At 42.5% G+C, this 22541-nt stretch overlaps 1 protein-coding gene across 6 annotated transcripts in view; it reads left to right on the plus strand.

Annotated features, from left to right (window-relative positions):
* MTA1 (metastasis associated 1) overlaps nt 1-22541 on the plus strand; it is a 136641-nt gene that overhangs the window by 60209 nt on the left and 53891 nt on the right. For all 6 annotated transcript variants that reach the window (XM_018565158.1, XM_018565159.1, XM_018565160.1 and 3 more), the window contains exons 10-14: nt 3183-3257; nt 6536-6594; nt 9636-9751; nt 17464-17615; nt 22213-22399. In XM_018565158.1, coding sequence (XP_018420660.1) covers nt 3183-3257; nt 6536-6594; nt 9636-9751; nt 17464-17615; nt 22213-22399 — 589 coding nt within the window. The remainder of the gene's footprint in view (nt 1-3182; nt 3258-6535; nt 6595-9635; nt 9752-17463; nt 17616-22212; nt 22400-22541) is intronic.

Raw genomic sequence — 22541 nt, forward strand, 5'->3', positions numbered from 1 at the left:
ATGTAAGCAAGCAGTACATAGGGCCAACCAAAAGCAGAGGGTTGGAACCTGTGTATGTCAATGGACTCCCAAGAAAAATATTTTGCGGTAAGTCCAAAAAAAGTTTTCTTTTTCGTTCATTGAGGAACACAGGATTCACATTTGTTTCACTTCCCCCTTCAGGTTGATTGAGACACTGGCAAACTGCTACCAGCTTGGTATAGCCCCTCCCACTCCCAGCATGCCTTTAGCTAGTGTCCTAGGAGGATGGAAGCCCGTTCACACAGGTGCTGTCAATTCCGATCAGCAATGAATCCATGCACAGATTCCCTGCTGATCGGAGCAGTACAAAATGGATGTTACCATTGTGACATCTGTGTCTGTCCAGTTTTTTCCTCCATCACCTCTAAAATTACTAAGCCCATATTGGGCCTATTGGAAGTCAGATGTAAGCGGACATGTGTCCATTTACATCAGATTACCCCCGATCTGTCACGATCAGGTCCACCAAAACAGAACTCTGTTCCATTTTGTTTCCGTACCTAGATGGAGTCAGGGGTAATCGGATTAAACGGACGCATGCCGATTAAGATCCAACTGCCCAGAGACTAAAATTGGGAGTTCTGATCAAATCTTTCTGAAAAACTGACAAGAGGACCCGATTTGCTCCGCCCATATGAAAGGGGCCTTACTAGCCGTTTTTTGTTCATGTTAGTTTCTTCAGTCAAGAAATCATCTACACGCTGCTTGAGCTGGTCTTTTTATGCAGATAGCTGGATCGGCATATCTTCATCAACAGCTTTGGAAGCTGTACCCAAAACACAGCTGGTTTGGACGATTGCTGGGTCTGCCTGAAATGTGACCTTTGTGCACTGAGCTCTGCTTGTGGCACTTTTCAGAAGAATCAGAGCATCGGGTAATACTTTGTTTATTACAACTATTTGGCGCCATTATTTCACCCTTTTTCTTCAGCTGTTCTCCACGGAAACGGTTCAAATGCTGAGGAATTGAGTGGTGCATCACAAGGTGCAGTGCATATTTCATGTTCTGAACACACATTCAGCGTAAGGTATGTCAATCAGCAGCCAGTGGGCGGGTGCAATAGCCACCCTGCAATTGGCTGTTTCAAATTGCAATAACCAATAGCAGGCTGCTATTGCACACACCCACTGCCTGCTGTGTTTACATTCAGCTGCCTCTGCAGGCAGTTGTGATTCCCTGGCTGAATCTTTTTAAGTCATGTGTGCTTGAATAGCTCCTTTGAAGTGGAAAGGTGACCCAAGAGGTCTAATAGACCCCTATGTCACCTTTTTAAAGAGAACCTGTCATCTCCAATGTGCTATCGCATTGAGAGGCCCCCCTCGTAAAATGTTTTTGCTGCATATGCCCTTCGAGAGTGAATGTCTCTTCAGAGCTGCCTTGGACACCCGAATTAAGGTTGTTACCAGGGGTGAGAGTACTCTTCTATATTTGAAAAAGGAGCTTAGGCCTCAAGCTAAGAAGAATCGCCCTCCTATGAGGCAAAAAAAGTTCCTTTCATTGCTTTCAGGCTTCAGCAAAACCTAGGCCAGGAGCTCAGTTTCACGGCAAACACTGGACCCCTAAATCCCCCAAACCTGTGGACAAGTCCACCACCGCATCTGTTAACTTTGGACAGACATCATCTCCGATTTCTGGGTATGCTCTCAACCCCCTCTTTGCTTTATGTGTTCCAAACTTTCATACATAAAAGGATTTAGTTTTGAAGAAAACCTGGAGTGCTGGTGACCATTTTTCTGTTTTCCAAACTTTAGTAGTCGCTGCTCAGAACAGGGGTTTTCTCTTTTTTTTTTCATTGAGGGGCACAGGTACCACACCTTTGTGCTTATGGTCTTACTCTTAGAACTGCTTTGTTGCACAACTAAGGCATGCTGGGATGAGGGAGGATATGCCAACCCATTGTCAGCAAAAAAAAACTTTCTGTTTCTCTTAACAATGGCATTTGTTTGAGCAAGACCAAACCCTTTTTTTCCTAGAAATCTGATGTTTGTACATTTTACATTATGTTTGTGAATTCTCCTGAGTTACTTCTGTGTATGTGGGTGAAAAATCCTATAAACATACACACAACACATCAACATACACTTGGTAGTTCCAGATACATCAGCCCAAATGGCTTTACTGAGCCTTCAGAGACAGGGATACACTAGACATTGTACCACTGCTCTGGACCTGGAAACACTGTACACAAAGGTCTGGAAAGCAACATAATGCAGAGGCCATTGCCTGAAGGCCACATTAGCTAGCTCGCAATTGTCAAGTCCAGCGGGGTCTGGGCATGGCTTTCAAAGCTTTTGCTGAGGATCTAGATAGCTCCTATGTAGAGACCTGCTGAAGTAGCAATGTGGGAATCTTGATTAAAGTCACAGAGGGAGAAAAATATCCACAATGTAACAAGAATTGAAGTCATCAAGGAAAAAAATCAATGAAGATAAAAGGCTACCAGAAATCTAGTTGGGCTTTTTTTCAGCAGGGCTAAATAAAAGGTGTCCAACCTCCTAGGACACCTGCAAAAATTTGAGGCATCCTGGGTAGAGGAGAGGAGGGTTTATACTGAGTCTGGCTTACAAATGTTTCTGCTTGCAACAACCCCCTGTTGGCGTCAGTGCAACCTGGATGCTTATGCATTTCTGTGTCCTTCAAGAAAATGTGCCAGCTGCATGCATGGCCATATATGTGTGGGTCTTTATTAACATGACCAGGTAACTTGTAGTGGAGTACAAGAAACCGTTCTGATTTACACCAGCTCCTTAAATTTATTATTGCTCTTCATGAATGTTTTTTTTGCTTTTTATCTGAAATGGATTGTATGAGACGTCAGACACAGATCAGCACGTTTCAGAACGCAGAATAGGTGCTCTTTAGAGAAGTACTTTTAGCCTTTGAACAGTGATTCTTGCATATGTTTTATGCTAGATATTGATAGAACCAAGGAATGAGTGCAGATATTTTGCATTAGCTCTGTCATGCTGAAATTACAGACGCATTGTTTTTTTATATTACAAATAATTGCTCAACTAATCCAATGGAAAAGGTGTAACTTTCATGTGTTCATGTTTAACTATATATTTAACAGTGGCACGCTCAGATCTGTATTTTGTTTTGTTGGACAAGGAGATGGTTTCAGCTATGCACTGTCAGTGATGTGGCTTTCTTTCATCTAGTTACCATGGAAATCTCTGACCAGCATAATAGAGTATTATTATATGTGGAAAACAACAGACCGATATGTACAGCAGGTATGAACTTCTTTTCTTTTTCACAGTTTCTATCATTCAGTTTTTTTTCTGCTTTTGTCTCGTGAAAGTACTGCTTTTTTAGATGCGCTAAGATCTTGATGCGCTCAGCAAGTTATATTTTTATAAATAGTTACAATGGTTACAAATAGTACACGGTGTATAGGTTTTAGCAGACCAGTGCTACTTTTTAGCTATATATGCAAACTGCTAATTTTAAGGTGCCTATGTGCCCACTATAGTCTTAAACCTGAGCTGCTCTGTAATGTGCAGTATCCAGGGTTGCTGTTTTGCCAGCGTCATGCATGCTACTTTTAGCCCCTCAATGGGATAGGCAGGCTCTCTTACCAATACAAACATGTATAAGGGAGGGGTGCAGAGGCAGGGAAAACTGAATGGGTCAGCAATTGCATTAAAGATTGGGACAGCTGCAGGGTGGCCAGGCACTCGAGGTGAATAAAACCAAGTGTGGCGACAGTGAGGCACAAGATTCCCAGCCACTGTTTGGAAACTTGGACACCTTTGGTGGGTGAAGATCTAATTCTGGCCCTGTCGACCGTCCACATCTTGGAACTTGCAAGCTATTAGGCAGACTTTAAATCATTAGTACCTCAGCATGTGCTCAATACACCAGGAGGCGTGTTAACAGTTCTCTTGATAAAAGTGATCTAAAGGCACCGTGGTGTAGAAAGGTTTTTTCAAGATCCAAATATGCTACAAGATGCATTGTCTCCCCCCTGTGAGCAGTCTACCCTGATTTCTGGGGCTTTCTCATCAACTTCTACATAGTATCAAGCTGGGAGGTATCCCAGTCATTCTGTTATCTCAGGATTGGCCAAGAAGGGAACTGTTACTTAGGTGTGGTTTGTCTAGTCAGTGACGCTCCATGGCAGCTTCCACATTGACTGGACCATCTGCTACAAGGCCCTATTGTCAGTCGCTGGCTTTAATCACATGGCTGTGGAAGCCCAGGCGTTAAGAGACAGGGGTCTCTCTATGGCCTCATTCACACTGTAATCGGCCGACACGTACAGCTCCGTGCTTCGTGCAGGGTCGTATCGGGCAGCTCCCGGGAAGGACAGGTGCTGCACGTGCTTAGTACGCAGCCCCCGTCCTTCTCTTTGGGTCTACGTGGCCGTACGCTCAACCGCCCTGCACGTCCGTGCGGGTGAGTGTACTCGTACACTGACGGGATAGATCCTGTCTGCGTCCGAGCCAGGAAACATGCACCCCAACGGACCTGCACTTGAGGTGAGCGTAGGGGGGTTACGGCCGCGTTGTCCTATAGAGAAGGATGGGGGCTGCATACTAATCACACGCAACACCTGTCCTTCCCGGGAGCTGCTCTTTACGGCCCTGCACGCAGCAAGGAGCTGTATGTGGCGGCCGATTACAGTGTGAATGAGGCCTTAGAGAGACCCCTGTCTCAACACCTGGGCTTGAATGAGGCCTTAAACAGTCATTTCCCTAGTTCAAATCCCCAGCTGAAGTCTTCTGCAGGAGCCAACACTTTCTGGAAAGTCAATCTTCGGGTCCTTTCAGCACTCACTGGTGCCTGCATGATACTACAGGGCGCTGTAATTATGTGGAAGATAGCAGAAGGAACCAGTGAAGTGTTGCTTCCTGTGGAAGACTCTAGATTTCTTTATTTATATTCATATAATTGTAAAAGAAGTAGGTTTTTGTCTTGTGCATTCTGTACAAATTTAGGTTTGAAAATACCAATAAAAACCAAAACAAGACAAATGAAGAGGGAATATACTTACTTTTTCTTTAGCCTGCTTGTTGATATTGTGTCTCTTCGCCGATCCCTGTCCACTGCAAGCTTTCTCCACTTCCAGGTGTGAAGAATACCTGCTCCCCGGCCGCTCACTGTGGTTTTTTCTGCCAGCTTGTACATCACTGCAGGATGTGCTGTATAAGCTGGCAGGAGGAACCTCGCCCAGCGGACAAGTCCACTAAAGCTCCAAAGACAGGTTATTGACTACACAGGAGGGGCAATGGGGCTCATAAATCTTGGTTCTATGGATAACTTTGGGTATGCCCATGAACATATTTACCGTATATACTCGAGTATAAGCCGTCCCGAATATAAGCCGAGGGTGGGAAATGAGGCAGCTACTGGTAGATAGATACCAATAAAATTACATTAATATTTATTTAAAAGAAAAATAACCTAGCTCTGTAAGTGGAAAAGGGGGTACAGGGCTACATATCATGTACTACGGATCATTTAACCCATTCATGTTAGCAGAGGATCATTGTAAATGTATTGTCTGCACTGTATTAGCAGTATATACTCTATATAGAGTATATACTGCTAATACAGTGCAGACAATACATTTACAATGATCCTCTGCTAACATGAATGGGTTAAATGATCCGTAGTACATGATATGTAGCCCTGTACCCCCTTTTCCACTTACAGAGCTAGGTTATTTTTCTTTTAAATAAATATTAATGTAATTTTATTGGTATCTATCTACCAGTAGCTGCCTCATTTCCCACCCTCGGCTTATATTCGGGACGGCTTATACTCGAGTCAGCGCCAGCGCGTCATCTTACTTACCTCGCCGAGCGTCGCGTCACTGCTGCTCGGTGTGCGGCGCTCCGAGCGGGGTCATCTGGCAGTCTCCGGCCACCTAAATTAGGACCCGGAGACTGCCAGATGACCCCGCTCGGAGCGCCGCACACCGCAGCAGCAGCGACGCTCGGCGAGGTAAGTAAGATGACGCGCTGGCGCTGACTCGAGTATAAGCCGAGATTTTCAGCCCATTTTTTTGGGTGAAAAGTGCCCCCCTCGGCTTATACTCGAGTCAGCGCCAGCGCGTCATCTTACTTACCTCGCCGAGCGTCGCGTCACTGCTGCTCGGTGTGCGGCGCTCCGAGCGGGGTCATCTGGCAGTCTCCGGCCACCTAAATTAGGACCCGGAGACTGCCAGATGACCCCGCTCGGAGCGCCGCACACCGCAGCAGCAGCGACGCTCGGCGAGGTAAGTAAGATGACGCGCTGGCGCTGACTCGAGTATAAGCCGAGGGGGGCACTTTTCACCCAAAAAAATGGGCTGAAAATCTCGGCTTATACTCGAGTATATACGGTATATTAAAACTCTACACAGAAATGTTGTTTTTTTTTTTATAGTATTATTTAGAGCAAGCTGACTAATGTTATACATGTATTCTGAAAATGGAAAAGCCTCTATGTTCACTGAAATAATGTTTTTGTATTTGTATAAATGCTTTTATTGAATTCCTTGGTTTGATTTTTTTCTTTTTCAAAGAAACGATTGAAAGCAGCAGAAGCAGAGAGCAAATTAAAACAAGTGTATATACCTAATTAGTAAGTATGTTATGCTGCATGTATGTTTTTGTTATAGCAGATTGTGACCTTTTAATGTTGACAAAAAGGAACATTGATTGTGTTTTTATTACTGCGACTTACATTTTGACGTTGTTTGCAAGTGGTTTAGGAAATTAGGGGGGCCAAAACAAAAAATGCACTCTAACTAAATCAGTAATTGTTGACACAGATGTTATAAAGTGAACAAGTACCAAACAGAATGCTTGTGCACTTTCATGTAACAATATCAAATAAACAAACATCATTGTTAATCCCTGGTGCAGTCCAAAACACATGGGGGCTGATTTAGTAAAGGCAAGGGACATTCTAATATAAAAAACCTAATGTAAAAGAGTGTGCTGACCCCCTGCAGTCCATACCAGACCCTTATCATAGATAGGGGTCTACTATGGATGCTATGAGGGACCCTACACACACAAAAAAGCGCAAAAAAGAAATGGGGTTCATGAAGGTCTTCATTCACATCAGAAGCTATTAAGTAGCAGAGTCCCCCTAAGCCCCCATTGGCAGCAGAGTCCCCCTCAATATTCCACCACCTTAATAGCAGAGTCCCCCCTCTGAACCTGAATATAGTGTACAGTTTGTACACGCCAAATGAAGTAAAAAAAAAAAAAGCAGTGACCGCTCCTGCACTCTTCGATACACCACACACTGCCGTAGGTGTTACAACACACTAGCCCAACTTCTAAATCGCTCTGTTTTAGTGGACGGGCTAGTATGAAGGAGCCCTTCGACGTCAGAGTGCAGCAGCATGAGCGTGCATGGCAGGGCAGGTCTGGATGGAGCAGACTTCCATCCTCTGCATGGATCCAGCTAGCCCTGCATAAGCCTCACACAATTCCATGATACTATTGGCTGGCCTGCTTACACCATGGAAACGCATAAAGCCACACCACCCCTGAGGAAGCCAAATGCACCCCAGTGTACTGCGGTTGAGAATGGCTCGCTTAGTGAATGTGGTGAACAATTCACTTTGCAAAGCATACCCAATCAAGAGGAAGAAAATTAATCAAAAAAAGAATTTTTTTTTACTTGCACATGAATGGATGGCCAAGATCAGCAGAGCTTCCACCTCGTTCACTAAGGGGAATTTCCTTCTAAAGTGAACAGCCTATTTGCCTTTAGTAAATCAACCTCATGGTTTAGTGTTAAAGCGGACCTTTACACTCAAAACTCTAATTCTACCAATGCATCCCTCTATGTATGATGATTAATAATAATAACATACTTACACTTGCAAAGCATTTACTTCCTGCTTTGAAAGGGTAAAATGACTTCAGTTTGCAAAAGCAATGCACACTAGGATGTCCTTGTCATCGGCAGATTATTGCTGGGAAATCTTATCTGTAATCTCATGAGATTTTAGGGGAAGGCATTTTCTGCCCCTGAGATGATGTGCATGGTCACATGTCCTGGTCACACGTCCTTGTCACATGTGCCAGAAATCTAGGAAGTAATAGGAGAGCTAGTAATCTGCCCTTAGTAAACATGGCCACTGTCAGGAGACTGGGAAAGAAAAGAGAAATAAGGTATGCAACAAATACAAAGCCGGCAATTATCTAGAAGTATGTGTTTGTAGATTGTCATTAATAAACATTTCTAAAGGTGCCTTTGTTGTTGTTGTTGTTTTAAAGATATGGGTAAAAGTCCTTTTTTTAGTACAATTTTCCCTGTATGGGACTGTGCTTAAAGCATGTATAGAACATGTTCCAAGTCGTATTTAATAACGCAGTAACAAATAGCAAGACTGCACACTTCTGTGGTTTTTCTGTGGTTGAAACTTTACGTAAAACGTAAACTTTATTGAAACCACTAAATGGGGGATTTTCTTGTATCGTTACTCCCCCCAGGTATAACTCCTCTAACACATTTTCCCCTAGTCGGGGCTTAATCCTACGGCATATAAAGTTTGAGATTGAAGATAAACACAGCTGTATGTAGATTTCAAAAGACCTTCAGCACCACTTGGACTGTCATTTACCAACTCCTCAGATTTTCCTCTAGGTCTGTTACCAGCATAATCTGTGTTTTGATGTCCACACACTCAGGCTCCCAATACTTGCAGTCCCTTTTGGCTTCCAGCTCTATTCTCCAAAATCTGCAGTCCTCCACATATCTGCCTGGTTGTTGTTGGGATAACTGTTGCAGAGTGTTGCATGAAATCAGTTAAACAAAATGGCGTCCCGACATGTTTCATCTCGGCTAAGTAATCATCCCTTGATGAGTCTTGGCTAAGGTGAAATTATTACGATTACAGACTTAGGTGAAGGACAGGTCTAAGGATTTGGTGAGTTACTGTCCAAGTTGTGCTGGGAATGGATTGTGATCTATAGCGGTGGCTCTTGATTGAGTATGGAAGTCGTGTTGACCTAGTAGGCACAATGGTCGGGACATTTAAAGAAAAACTCCAGGAAAGTTTTTTTACTAACCTTTGAAATGGGGCTACCCCCGTACTGCAAGGGTTAAGTGCTTGTTTTTGCCCAGGGAGAAAAATAACAAAGACCTACTCACCTGAAACTCCGAGCCGGGTAGCTGTCACAGCACTCCCTCCATCCTGTCTCCTCCGCAGCATTGGAATCTTTCCCAGTGTCCTCACGTCTATAAACAGTGTATAGAAGTGATGATTTACAGGACTTTAGACCGCTGCAGGTGAGGGGGGGAGACTCTGAAAGGACTGGTCTAAGAACAAGCCGGCTCAGAGCATCGAGTGAGTATAACTTTTAACCTAGACACAAACAAGCATATAACCCTTGCAGTGCAGGGGTAGCCGCTCTGCAAAGGTTGTTTAAAAAAAATAATTCTGGAGTTTTTAGGGATGTGCATATTTACGCAACCACTTTATTGTAGGTTTTTCTTTTTTTCCCCTTTTTAAACATTTGTGTTTATTGAAATTTCACAGATTATAGGTCACATTATAGGTGTAAAAATTCAGAAGTGATTTATCTTCGATTCTTTTAACATCTCAAAAATCTGCCAAGATTTTTTGATAGACATTCTCTGTTTTCATTCTTTTTTTCTAGTAACAAACCAAACCCAAATCAGATTAATGCGAATAACATTAAGCCAGCGATAGTAAATGGAACAGTGGTACCAGGCCCAAATGTGGGGGCAGGTCGGGCCTGTGAGAGTTGCTACAGTAAGTATTCATTTTTCGAGTCCTGTGTCACATGAATCATGCCTTTCACAGGTGAAAACAGACAGTTGTTAAAGGATTACAGAGCCTTCAACTGCACTGTTTTATCTAGTACAGCACCAGTTATTAAATACAGGCACTGGTCTCTACAGTAGGTTTTACCTGCAGGGCTGGCCATCAGTTTGGCAACAGTGTGCACTCAATTTGGATCCCTGTAAGGCTTTTAGCTATCTGTTTGACATTCTCTTTTGATTTGTGTAGTAAGATTTGCTGTCGGAGGGCTCCATTACCACTGTTTGTTGTGACCCATCTAGGGAGATTTTCCATAATTTTCTGGCCCTATGATGTCAAAATGAATAATGTAAAACCCACAAGAATATGTACCCCCTAAGGGCTCGTTCACACCATTAGCTGTGACTGTTCAACACCAGTAACTGCCAAGGCACATAGAAACAAATGTTTTCAATATGGCCCATTCACACCACAGTACTGGTGTAATGTGGGCTGCTTACAAATGCAGACATGCTGCTTTGTGTAGACCTTCAATGGAGTAAACAATCTGAATACCACCAATAAAGCTAAAAAGAAAAAGAAAAAAGGAAACCGTTCAGCACCACTATACACCGCTTGCCATGCAGTGTTCTATCAGTCACCGTTTTATGCTGTATAGTTCTTATTGAGCGCTGACTCCAGATACACGACCGTTCTTATTCTTACAGGATTAGGTTTTTTTTATGTTTTCATTTGGTTATTTTTGTTTTTTTTATTTATTTAAATTTTTTTGTGTTTTGCTTGATCATACATCACAGGACATGGAGAGTTAATTCTGGAGCCAATGGTTATGCAGCTACTTCTGGTGATTGTACACTGGCAAATCAAGCTGTAAGCACAGCACTGTATAATTCCTCCCACTACTTTTTTTTTTTGTTCCTGCTAGTGTGATGGACGGCTTTTCTCTTCTGATACAAGCACATCCTTTCTGCCGAAGATTCTTTTAGCAAATTTTCATCACAGGCATTGGGGCACCTATCAGCAGCTATCTAGATCAGCTTTCTCCTCTGCTGAGCCTTAGTGCACTGTACCCGGCCCCCGCAAAGAGTGGGGCTTTATTCAGAGCTTTAGATCCTGCATGATGCATTCCCCACGGCACATGCAATTGCCTCAGAGTGCTATACAGGTTCAGGGCCATGGCTACTTTGGTGGAGCGCTGTTCCTAAAGACCCACTTTGGTAGGTATGCCCAAGGGAGGGCAAAGATTGGATGGGGCATGTCCTCTTTAAATGGCCATAGCTCCCACGTGGTCACAGCTGCTTTAAAAAATGCATGGTTGACAGAGTTTCTGCTTTTAAGGAAATATATAATTTGCCTGTTTCCTGGTTGCATGGTGTCTGTAAGAGGAGGAGAGGGGGGTGTCCAGTGCTGAATGGACAACCAAATCACCCTGAGCCTCTAGGGTGTTGATCAGGAGAAGATATTCCTTCACCAACCAAGTCCCTTTAAAACCAGAGGTTCCCCAGCCTAACAGGCTGACATCTGTTGTGAGCATTTTCCTGATTCCAATGCTGACTGGACAGGAAAATTGGGAGGTTAAGGTTTTGAATGTGCTTCTCCCACACATCTAGAATGCTGAGCTGCAATGAGCTGGAGTGCAATTAAACATAGAGGACTGCTTTGACAGAGGCCACTAGCAAGCAGAACACCCTCACTCAAAAGCAGGTTGGGCGACTCCTGGACTGCAAGGTCAGACCATGGGAGCAGAGAGAGAGGCCTTTTTTTCCCAGGGAAGAATGACTCTGGACAGGACCATGATCAAGACTAGACCTAGGTACTCCAAGGGATGAGAGGGTTCCAGAGTTGACTTCTGAGATTCTGCAGGGTTTGTATCATCTTTCTTGTTCTACTTTCTACAAAGGGGAGGCAGGCCAGAGTGTGAGGGGTTTTACAGGGCTGTACTTAAAACTTCATTTTGCCAGTGTCCAATCACCAATGTCCAACCATTGAATTACAGAACTCCCTGTGTGCTGTTATGCTTAATGTCACACAACCAAAAATACCACAGTAAGGCAAGGGAAGAAGTTTCTTCCGATTATAAGATTACTAAGAGTGTGGCGATGTCGAAATCCACTACTGGAAAGATTTAAGCAGGTAATGGGCATGTTTTTTTTGTTTTTTTTTTAAAGCTGGAGTTTTAATTTAAACTAATAGAAATGACTCGAAGAATGAGCTATAAAGTGTGCTTCCGCTTTTGCAACCAAATTCGGATTACAAATACTTAATATTTGTTACATGTTCTTATTTACATAGAGCTTTAAGAAATAAAATTAAAAAAAATGCTACTTGCTTATTACTTGCTCTTTTCTGAACGAAATGTTTTTTTTTTCTCTAAAGTGAATTTTGCTCTGGAGTGCAAATGGGTGGGCAGGTAAATGCTAACATAATTAACCCTGTCTGTACTGTGCTGGCATTATCTATTGTAATCTAGATTTGAATATGGTCAACCCGAACAAAGGGGTTAAAGAAGAACTCCAGGCATGTTAAACATGTGGGCTACCCCATACACTGCAAGGCTCTAGTGCCCATTTTGGTCCAAGGTGTAAAATAATAATAAAAAAAAAAGATATTCGCCTCATCCTTGGTCCCACCTGGGTACTGGGCATGTCCCTCCAGCCTCTTCTCCTCTGGTTTCGGCGGTCTAAGGACCTTGGATGTCATCACGTCCATTCACTTGCATTGGACGTGAGGATGCCGACATTCCACAGAGGAAGAGAGGTGAGCTGTCAACTCTGTGGAACTGAGGATCGGATCTGGTAGCAATGTATGTAACACATAATGAGAGGAAGCGCAGAGTGTCCCTAGTCTTTCTATGGGGATGGAGATTTTTCTCACTGTCACTCACAAATGTCCTCATGAGGTTTAAGTCTGCCAAAAGGCCTGCTACTCAAAAGTATCTTAAAAGAAAGATATATATTTAATATAAGTGTGTGTGTGTGTGTGTGTGTGTGTTTTTAGTTGTGCTGCGTGAATAGAAACACGTGGTGAACATATAGAGGGTTTTGACTGCAAATGTGGAAATACACTTTAAAATGCAGTCGACCACCACCAACCAAACTTAATGGTTGGGTTAGCCTGTCCCTAGCTGCAGCCATCTCAGCTGTTGTCCACATATCCAAGGATGATATATACTTACAAATGTCAGATAAAATGAACAAGATCTAACCTATAGAGGTCTAGGATTCTTCTCCTTCCCTCTAATTCACAATAGTTTAGAGATTTAAAAAAAAAGAATGCATTATGTAAAATCGAATTTTACTTGAAGCAGTGATCCAACCAAATTAATATTGTCTCTTAGATGAAAATTCTAAAAAACAGGGGATGACCAATTCCTAACAGCTGATGCATACCATGTCATGTCCTAGAAACCTGAAGAAGAGCAAATGGTGAGCACTACAATAAATTTACAACTAGAAAGGTGTAATTCCCAGAAGGCTTAACAATACAGAATGACTTTGTTAGCCAGCAAAGGCTTTTTTTATGGAGAAAAGGGGCTTTTTTTCCCCCCAAACACTTCCAAATATCTGTCGAAGCACCAAGTGTGGTATATGAGAATACCATAGCAAAGTCTAGTCTTACTGTGGTGTCAAAGTACTAACAGGGAGTTAATTTTAAAAAAAGAAAAAAAAATTAAAAGCAAACTTAGCTGGAGGTTACCCATTGCTTCTTCAAAGATGCTATGACGCGTGAGTGATCCTATCTAGCAGATGGCGAGACTCCTCGCATGTGCAGAAGACACAGCAAAAAAAAATATCTTAAGTAACTTAATTTAAAGCTACCTATATGTGAGGAACAAGTCACACCAGGTATACATAATTTCTAATTATTCAACCTGAACACAGCCTTTTTAACCTTAAAAAAAAAAAAAGATTTTCTAAATTAGTGTCAAGATGCATAATTTGGACCTTCAAAAAAATGAATTATTGGCGCACAGTCCATCTGCAAAATGGACTCACATGACTGGTGTGCAGTGTAAAGCTGTTGTGTTTTCAGAGCATAAGGGCGAGTATACCGCTCCACAACAGCGATACACGGCGAGTTGGACCGCAGCTGAGCGGTCCCCCCGCCTGACCTCAACGTAGCCATCAAGGCTCAGCCTGGCCAGCTGAGTCCTTGTGACACATCTCAGAAACAGCTCCCCAACAGTGACCCTTTACAGGCACACTTGCCTTCGACGGCACAGTACAGGTCTCAGTCCCCACTCAGCCCTCTTTTTCTTCTGCAACGGCAGATTGCACACAGGCTCCCCCCTCGGCAGTGATACAGTCCTGCGACATCCATCCGCCTACAAAAGTGAGTCACCCCTTTTGAACTGTTCATGTTTGTCCATCCAGCCGCACAAGATACACTGGTAGGCTGAAACACTTAAACACACATGGGTTTTTTATTTACTGTGTTACTGATTCACACTTAAAGGGCAGTAGCGCTTTGATTTTGTTTTTATTGTGTTTTCAAAGCAGCACACCGATTTTTACCTTTTTTCTCTTCTGTTCATTGAAGGACACAGCAGAGATCTTTGAAACCCTTCTTAGCTTCTTCAGCCTCTGGATGCATCCTTGTTTTCCAAAGAAAGGGACATCTGTTAACCTTGCAGATATTTTGGGCAGCTAGCATCCTCTTGTTGCCTGGGTGTGGGGTGTTGGTTCTGGGAGCTACTAACTAGTCTTCTGCACCACATTGGTTCATGCCTTCAAACCTCAGGGGATTTACTCCTCCCTGTTTACTGTTCCCATAACAAAGTGTATTTAGCCCTCAAGCCCCACATAGTGTTTTTTTTTTGTGTCATGTACTTGCATGTCCCATTCTTCCAAAACTCAGTAATCCTTCGCTAAGCTTTGAGTCCCCAGCGCTTCCAGTTAGTGACCTACTGTTTGCCTTTCTTCGGTACGCCAGTTGTGGACCCTCTGGGTTCAACAACAAACTGGAAAGGTTCATCTCCAGATACAGGGATCCTCTGGCAGAAGTGGTGGATGCAATGGTGGCTCTGTTGGGGTCAGTACAGTCTGTTGTCACCCTCTCCTCCCTTCATCTGCTCCACTGGATCGTAAGGGAGTGCATTTTTGTGATCCTCATTGCTTTGCATTTTCCCAGGAGGATGTGGTACCTCGCCCTGCTTACAGTACTGGCAGATTCTTTGTAGGCTCTTCCAGATCGTCCAGATTTTCTATCGCAAGGGACATTTTTTGTACCCTGCTTACAGTCTCTGGCTTAATGGCATGGCCTAAAGCCTGGGTCCTGAGGGACGGTAGCATCTAGGAATCATTCATTCCCATGGGCTCCCAGCTTGGAATCTTCTTTTAGTGAGAGACTAGGGACTTTTTGCGGTCTTGTCCAGAGATCATTTGCCTTCCAATCTGTGAAACTTTTTGTTAAAGGGTAGCAAGTACTTTGACATGCCTTTTGTGGGATCTGCTTTGGTTCTTTGGCTTTTCCAGAAATGCCTTTTTGCTCCGATCAAGGATATTCCTCCCTTATTCCCTGGTTGCATTCGTGTTGCCATGACTGCGTTTCTGTTTTGGCACAGGCCATTGCATGTTGGGGACCACTATGGGTCGCACTGTATTTGTTCCTGCCTAAGTCAGCAGGGTTTTTCCCACCAATCGATAGACACTTCTTTAGGATGTTTCAATGTTCAGAGATTCAAAGTGTCCTTCAATAAACGGTAGAGAAATTAGGATTTTTATATTTCTCTAAAATCCTTTTCTCTGCATTCATTGAAGGACACAACACCCACCCCTCTGATTGTTCTTTTGTTGACAGTTGTTGCTCCATGTACTGCTTTGTGACTAGCCGAGCTGCCTCTATCAGTTAAAGGTTTGTCCACCAGGCCGCCCTTAGGCTGTGCTTTTGTTTCCTGTGCTAAGAGTCCTACTCCTGAAGGTGGGCTATAACTCAGCAGTCAGAGATTCAAAATCTCTGCTGTGCCCATCAATAACCACAGAGAAAAGGATTTTACGGTAAGTACAAAAATCCTTAGTTTATTTAAAAAAAAATTTTAAGTCACATTTTATTCAATTGTATAAACTCCAGAGCATTGTGATGCTGTGTAGTGCAGCATGTACTGCATTTTCATACTTTTTTTTTTTTTTGCGACAAAATCACGAAGCAGTGATGTGAACTGACTTGTTAGTAAACAAATTGCCTTGTCTCTGCTTTAGGACTGCAGCAACAAATCTGGTGTGAACGGGCCCTTCTTAAATTATGATCTGCACTATTCATACAAGCTTTTTATGGATATTTGCCAATGGGACATTACTGTCAAACCATCTCCTTCATATTCCCTGACCTAAAGTGTGTGTATAGGCAACATTTAAAAAATAAGTTTTGCCATTGTTTATATCTCTTCTAGGATAGATTAATGCCTGTATTTGTGCTGCTGACCATTGTTATCAAGATAGAAAGTTAACGTTTTTTAGAGGTGTCACCAGAACATGGGGGAGGAGAAATCATCCAATTAGGTCAAATATTCCAATGACTACTCTCTAAGATGTGAGATCGCCTCACTTTAGGGAGATTACTTCTCATTTCCTGTTGCGTCTCTAGGACAGATAATGAAGGAAAATCTTCCTAGCAATACACAGATGGCAAAAAATAACCCAATACGGGTTTTAACCCTTCCCTGCTCTATCCAGAACAAAACAAAAAAAACGTTTTGCTATACATATACTTTAATTCAAACAAACCATACATGATTTGAGGATCCCAATCCCTAATATAAACTAAATATTAAATACATTAGCTATGGAGTAATTTCCTAAACATTTAATATATGGAAGAACATCCTAGGAATAAATGTCTGGGGGGGGGAAAGCACACCTAATATGGAAATAGGTTTCTTAAAGCTTCATCTGTAGACTCTATACAAGGAACCAATATAAAATACAATTTCACTGGTACCATATCCTAGAAGCTTTACACGCTTTTTATTCCCAGCAACTTCAGACATATGTTGTAAGGTGCCTATTTACCTGTTGCAATTCTAGCACATGTATTGGCTTTAGGGTCTATTCTTTACTTTTCTGTTTGATTTGATACCTAGATTCCTTTAGATCTCAAAATATATACTGTATACACGGACCACCACCCACAAACTTCTAAAACATTGAAAAGACTGCTAGAGCATAGTCCTGCAGCTGTTCAATGCTTACTAGTTCTCTAATTTAAACAAGTGCATCCCCCAAAAACAAAGTACAGCACCCCCAAATTAGATATCCAAATTTTTATATAGGGCCAACATACTGCAAATTCACATCAGTCCCTGCCCTCAAGGAGCTTACAATCTAATGTCCCTATCTCACATGCATACATACAGGGCTGATTTAGAGAGGAGCCAATTAACCTTCCAGCATGTCTTTGGCGTGTGGGAGGAAATCAGAGTAGCCAGAGAAAACCAACACAAGCACAGGGAGAATATGCAAAATAATAGAAAACTCTAACCATTAGATAATATATGATACACATACTAGCTTTGTCTGTCAAACCATATGGTCGATTTATAAACCCTTTTAAATATTCTCCTTTTCTGGTTTAAAGTTGTCTCATAATTTATTTATTTTTTCTTTCTTCCTTTTTTTGTTTTTTTAAACCAGTTCTTGTTACTTTAAGCACAATTTTTGTATTTATTTAAAAAGTTTTGCTTTTTTTTTTTTTTTAACCCTACACAGCAACACAGTCCTACCAGTGGTATTCTTGGGGACCTCCAAATATGCAGTGCCGATTATGTGCATTATGTTGGGCATACTGGAAAAAGTATGGTGGTTTGAAGATGCCAACCAGACTGGATGGTGAGAGGCCGGGTCCAAATCGTAATAATATGGTATGTTAATGCACATCTTAAATTGGTATATAACATAAACTTCTTCTCTTGGTATTTTTAAGGCAGCCTAATTTTTTTCGCAAACTTGATATTATAACTGTTATGTCAGAACACTGTAAAAGCAAATCCTTATGCTTGCCCAAACCTTTTATAGATATCTCTTTTAGCCTGGGGAATGTTTTAAAGCTGAACTTTAACTTTTTTTTTTTTTTGTATGCGCACAAGGCACTAGTCACATACGTGATCTCTAATTAATAAATAGTATCCCATGTCCTGTTGGTTAAAATTCCTACCTATGGATTGAATGTTTACATTTGACTAAATGGCGGCCATTGTTTGCATCCTTGAAAGGGTTAGTTTGCCTTAACCATAACAGCTTGACCTGCATGTCAGTGTTCAGAAAAATATAAATGCGTCGTATCAAAACAAAGCATTAATTTACAGAATTCTACTGTTGCATATGTTAACAAACATACAGTTTTCAGGAATGAAGGGAATTTATCCAAACTGGAGCAGACAAAATCTGGAGCAGCTGTGTATGGCAACCAATCCGCTTCGCTTTCATTTTAAAATCTAACTGAGCAAACTGAAGAGAGAAGCGGATTGGTTCCCATGCACAGCTGCTCCAGCTTTGATAAATTCCCCTCACTATCTTTCAAGACAGCGGGGACAATGGCAATGCAATGAGTATGGGTATTCTTCTGTTCGATTTTTATACTTTTGTTTCCACACCCAACCCTTCCAACCCCCCCAACTAAACTACTAACTAAAACCAATATTAAAATAGTGGGAAAAGTGCACAATGCTTACCTTGGACCCCGTGTACACTGTGCAGGAGTGCTTTCTCACAAGATCTGAGATCCTCTGCTTTCCCAGAAGGCTGTGGTAAAGCTGATGTCACTGATGCCTAATCAAGCAGGAGGAAGCATGGGTCTAAGGTAAGTATCTTGTGCTTTTTTTTCTGCTAATATGAGTGTAATTTTATTTTTTGTTACTGACTTTGCATGGGGAAGGGGGTGTATAAGAAAAAGGTCCACTTTAAAAGCCAAGTGAAGTCTAAGGTTTTTGCATGTTATGCAGTCAGGCTGTATAACCGGTAAGGATTTTTCTTTTTATTTCATTTTTATTAGAAAGTGCATGTGCTTTGTAGCGTGAAGGCTGCCCTGTGTCGCCAACATATCGAACTGCCTCCCGGTGGTAAAAAAAAAAACGGCCAGCTCTCTAGATCTGAGCGGGCGTCTTTAAACGTCCGCTCAGCCACGCCTTGTGGCGCGAAAAAAAACCCCCCCCTCCCTCCGCGCCCCCCCCTCCCGTTGTCACGCTGGTCCCGGGATCCGCTGTTCCCGGTGCAAGCCCGGGACCAGCATAGTGCCTCTGTCACAGGGGATCAGAGGCAGATCGGTACACAATCTTCCTCTGGTCCCCTCTCCACTGCCAGAATGCGGTCCCCTCTCCGCTGCCAGAATGTGGAAGTGATGTATATTACATCACTTCCGCATTCTTGTGTCACTCTCCAGATTCAGACGCTGGAGAGAAGCTGACGAAGCAGATCTATGCTTCATCAGCTTCTTCGGGGGGTCGTGGAGACCCCTGATGTCTTCATAAAGAGGACCTGTCACATCTTTTGCTATCACATATGGGGGATTCCTTAGCCCCTTATGTGATAGCAATCAAGTTAAGTGAAAAAAAAAATAGGAAAACAAATTTCCCAAAAAACAATGTAAGTTCCCACTCATACATACACTCATGCAAACATGCGTTGGGTGCACATACCTGCGAAAACGACGATTGCGCCTATTGTGCCGCACATGTTACATATCACCGCGAACGTCGCAGTGAGAGCAATAGTTCTAGGGCCATCAATCACTGGTAACACTAAACGGATGAGCGGTAAAAGCTTTTCAAGCGTCGCCTATGGCCACTTTTGGGTATGGTAGTTTTCTGCGATTTCGCGGGTGCGCACAATTTTAAAGTTTGACATGTTTGGTGTCCATTTACCCAACATGACCCAGTCTTATATTTTACCAAAAAAATTGGGTATTAATAATTGTTTTCTAACATAATGTAAAAATTAAAAAAAAATTCTAAATTTTCTGAAATATAGTAAAAATAAAAACCCCAGTGGTGATTAAATATCACCAAAAGAAAGCTCTATCTGTCCCCAAAAAATTGTATAAAATTCATTTCAGTACAGCGTTGCATGGCTGAATAAATGTCAGTCAAAGTACCACAGAGCTGAAAACTGAAAAATAACCTGGCCAGGAAGGGGTGTAAACACCTGGTCTTCAAGTAGTTAAGAGCCGCACATCTGCTCTCACACAGAGCGTGTGGTGTAGGCCTTCAGTCTGACACTTCCCATGCACAGTGCTCTATTAACAATGCTACTCAGGAAGTATGAGTATTGTTCAGATCAGTGTGCGGGGATATTGTCAGAACGCTTGAGGCCCATACAGTTACATCCGTGTGAGAGCAGCAGTCCGGCTCTCAAGTGTGCTGCTGACACACACGTGGAGCCTTCAGTTGGGCTTTAAAGTGTTTCTAGACCAAAACTTTTTTTCTTTCATTTTCAGCAAAGTAAGGGGATGGTTAAAACAGCTGTCCGCTTTCTTTCTGCCTTCTGTGTCTCAGTGCGAGCTCTGCCTGGGAGAAAATGTACAGAAGCCTGAGCTTTGCAGCTGTGACCGAGTGATCACAATGGCAATGCTTTCCAAGCTTGAATGCAAATATTAAAGAAATACATTTTTTTAATATATAATTATGAATTTCTTGAATTTTTGTAAAAGGTGAACTTATCCTTTTAACAGAGCAGCCTAGGGTGGCAACCCTGCTCCTCGATAGAGTGGAGTGAGTGAGCGCTGTCCACTTAGGACAGGAAGTGGACAGCTAAAATAACTGCCAGTTTTTTACTACATTGCACAGTAGACCGGGAGCTACCTGACAGAATGGGAGAACACAAAGTTGACCTCATTCTTCTAATTCTGCTCCTGCAATATATTTAATCACAGGCTGGGGAGCTTTATAACCAGGCTGTTTTGTTGTTACCTCAATACATAAAGTTAGGCGAGATCCTGACTGTGCTGGCAGATTAGAGAAGTTGTTTAACAGAACACATTGGGGGGAATGTATCAAAACTGGAGCAGCTGTCCAGGGCAACCAATCAGCTTCTCTCTTCAGTTTGTTCAGTTAAGGTTTGAAAATGAAAGAGAGAAGCTGATGCACATGTGCTCCCAGATTCTGTCTGTTACAGTTTTGATAAATCCCCTCATTGTTTGACAGGTAAAACACTTATGCTTACATATTTCAGCTTTGAATTTAGTAGTTTATCTTTACCTCCTATGTTCATCTAAGTGCAGTTCTACAGCCATTCTTTGGCAATGATGTTTCTAAATTGTGTGTATTCATTATGTACCTAAAATTTAAATTTGACATTTTGTCTGAGACAGTATGTCCACATATGACCACATGCTTGCACATTATATTTAAGACCATTTCAACTAAGTAACGTTTATCACATGAAGTTCATCATGAATACCTTGCTGGGTGTTTTCCAGTTGTACTATCTCTACATTTTTTCGCAGTGCCCCACAAATATATGCAAGGATCAGTTTACACTTCTGATAATTGGAAAGCATACTTTCCTATGCTACTAAAGGACTTTTTATGAGTTTTCCATCACCATATGTTTTTCATGCTTTGTTTACATTTTACATGACCGAATGGGCAAAAATGCACTAGAACACATAAAAATATCTCAAAAATTAATTTGAAATACACTCGAATGGATGCGGTGTACAGTAGAATGAATAGCTTCTTAAAGGAGAACTATGGGGTCAGTGTTTTTCCCCATAGTTCTCCTTGGGGTAACGGGAGGACACAAACTAGCGTCCTCCCGTTACCCTAAGCTCAGTATACCGCGAGCTACAGCTCGCGGTATACTGAGACGCCGCACCTGGAGCGGATCCCGACTTAGATGACGGGATCCGCCCAGCTGCGTGAGTGACAGCTGGCTCTGCCTATCTAGAGGCAGAGCCAGCTGTACCCGCACCCTCCCCCGTCCGTTCCGCCAGTCAGCGCTGGCAGATCGGAGCGGGGAGAGGGGAATCCAGCCCCTCCCCCTGTCACGGCAGAGAGCCGTGACAGGATCCAGAGGTGAGGGAACCCGGTATGTGTTCCCTCACCTCCCGATCTACTGAGCCGACCTGTGACAGTCACATTGTCACAGGTCGGCTTAGAACTATGAGGTGAGTGGAAATCACTCGTGTCATAGTTCTCCTTTTAATATCTTTGACGCAGGTAGCCAGTGATACTATCTTCAGCCCTAGTGGAATCTTCAGTGAAGAACATACACTCCGTGGAAGGGAAGCAGGAAGTTCATCTCAAAGTAATGCCATGGTGGTCACAAGGACATAAATTGAGAGGAAATCCCGACAATGGGGATATTTAAAAAAAACCTTAATTCCTATCATTTAAATTGTCCTCACTTTTTTTCCAAAATGAAGAACAATAAAACTGGGATGGAGTTTCACATCCTGTTGTATAAATATTGTTTTTTTCGTTCTGATTCTCAGCAATGTTATTTTCTCTTTCCACATAACAGAGTCCTCATGGTCTTCCTAGAGCCAGCGGAAGCCCAAAATTTGCAATGAAAACACGACAAGCATTTTATCTACATACAACAAAGTTGACCAGGATTGCTAGGCGGTTATGCCGTGATATCTTCCGTCCGCAGTATGCTGCTAGACATCCGTACATGCCCATCAACAGTGCCGCTATCAAAGCAGAGTGTACGTATTTAGGAACTAGAACTATATAGAATAATTGCAATGTTTTCTGTACATGGAAACTGATATGGTTTTCACCTTTTACTACAGCTGTATGTGCTTTTTTCAAGTAATTGTTTTGGGGGAGATTTTTGCTTGGGGAGGT

This window comes from Nanorana parkeri, unplaced genomic scaffold (genome assembly GCF_000935625.1).
Source record: "Nanorana parkeri isolate BGI_ZX_2015 unplaced genomic scaffold, ASM93562v1 scaffold819, whole genome shotgun sequence".
Lineage (NCBI taxonomy): Eukaryota > Metazoa > Chordata > Amphibia > Anura > Dicroglossidae > Nanorana > Nanorana parkeri.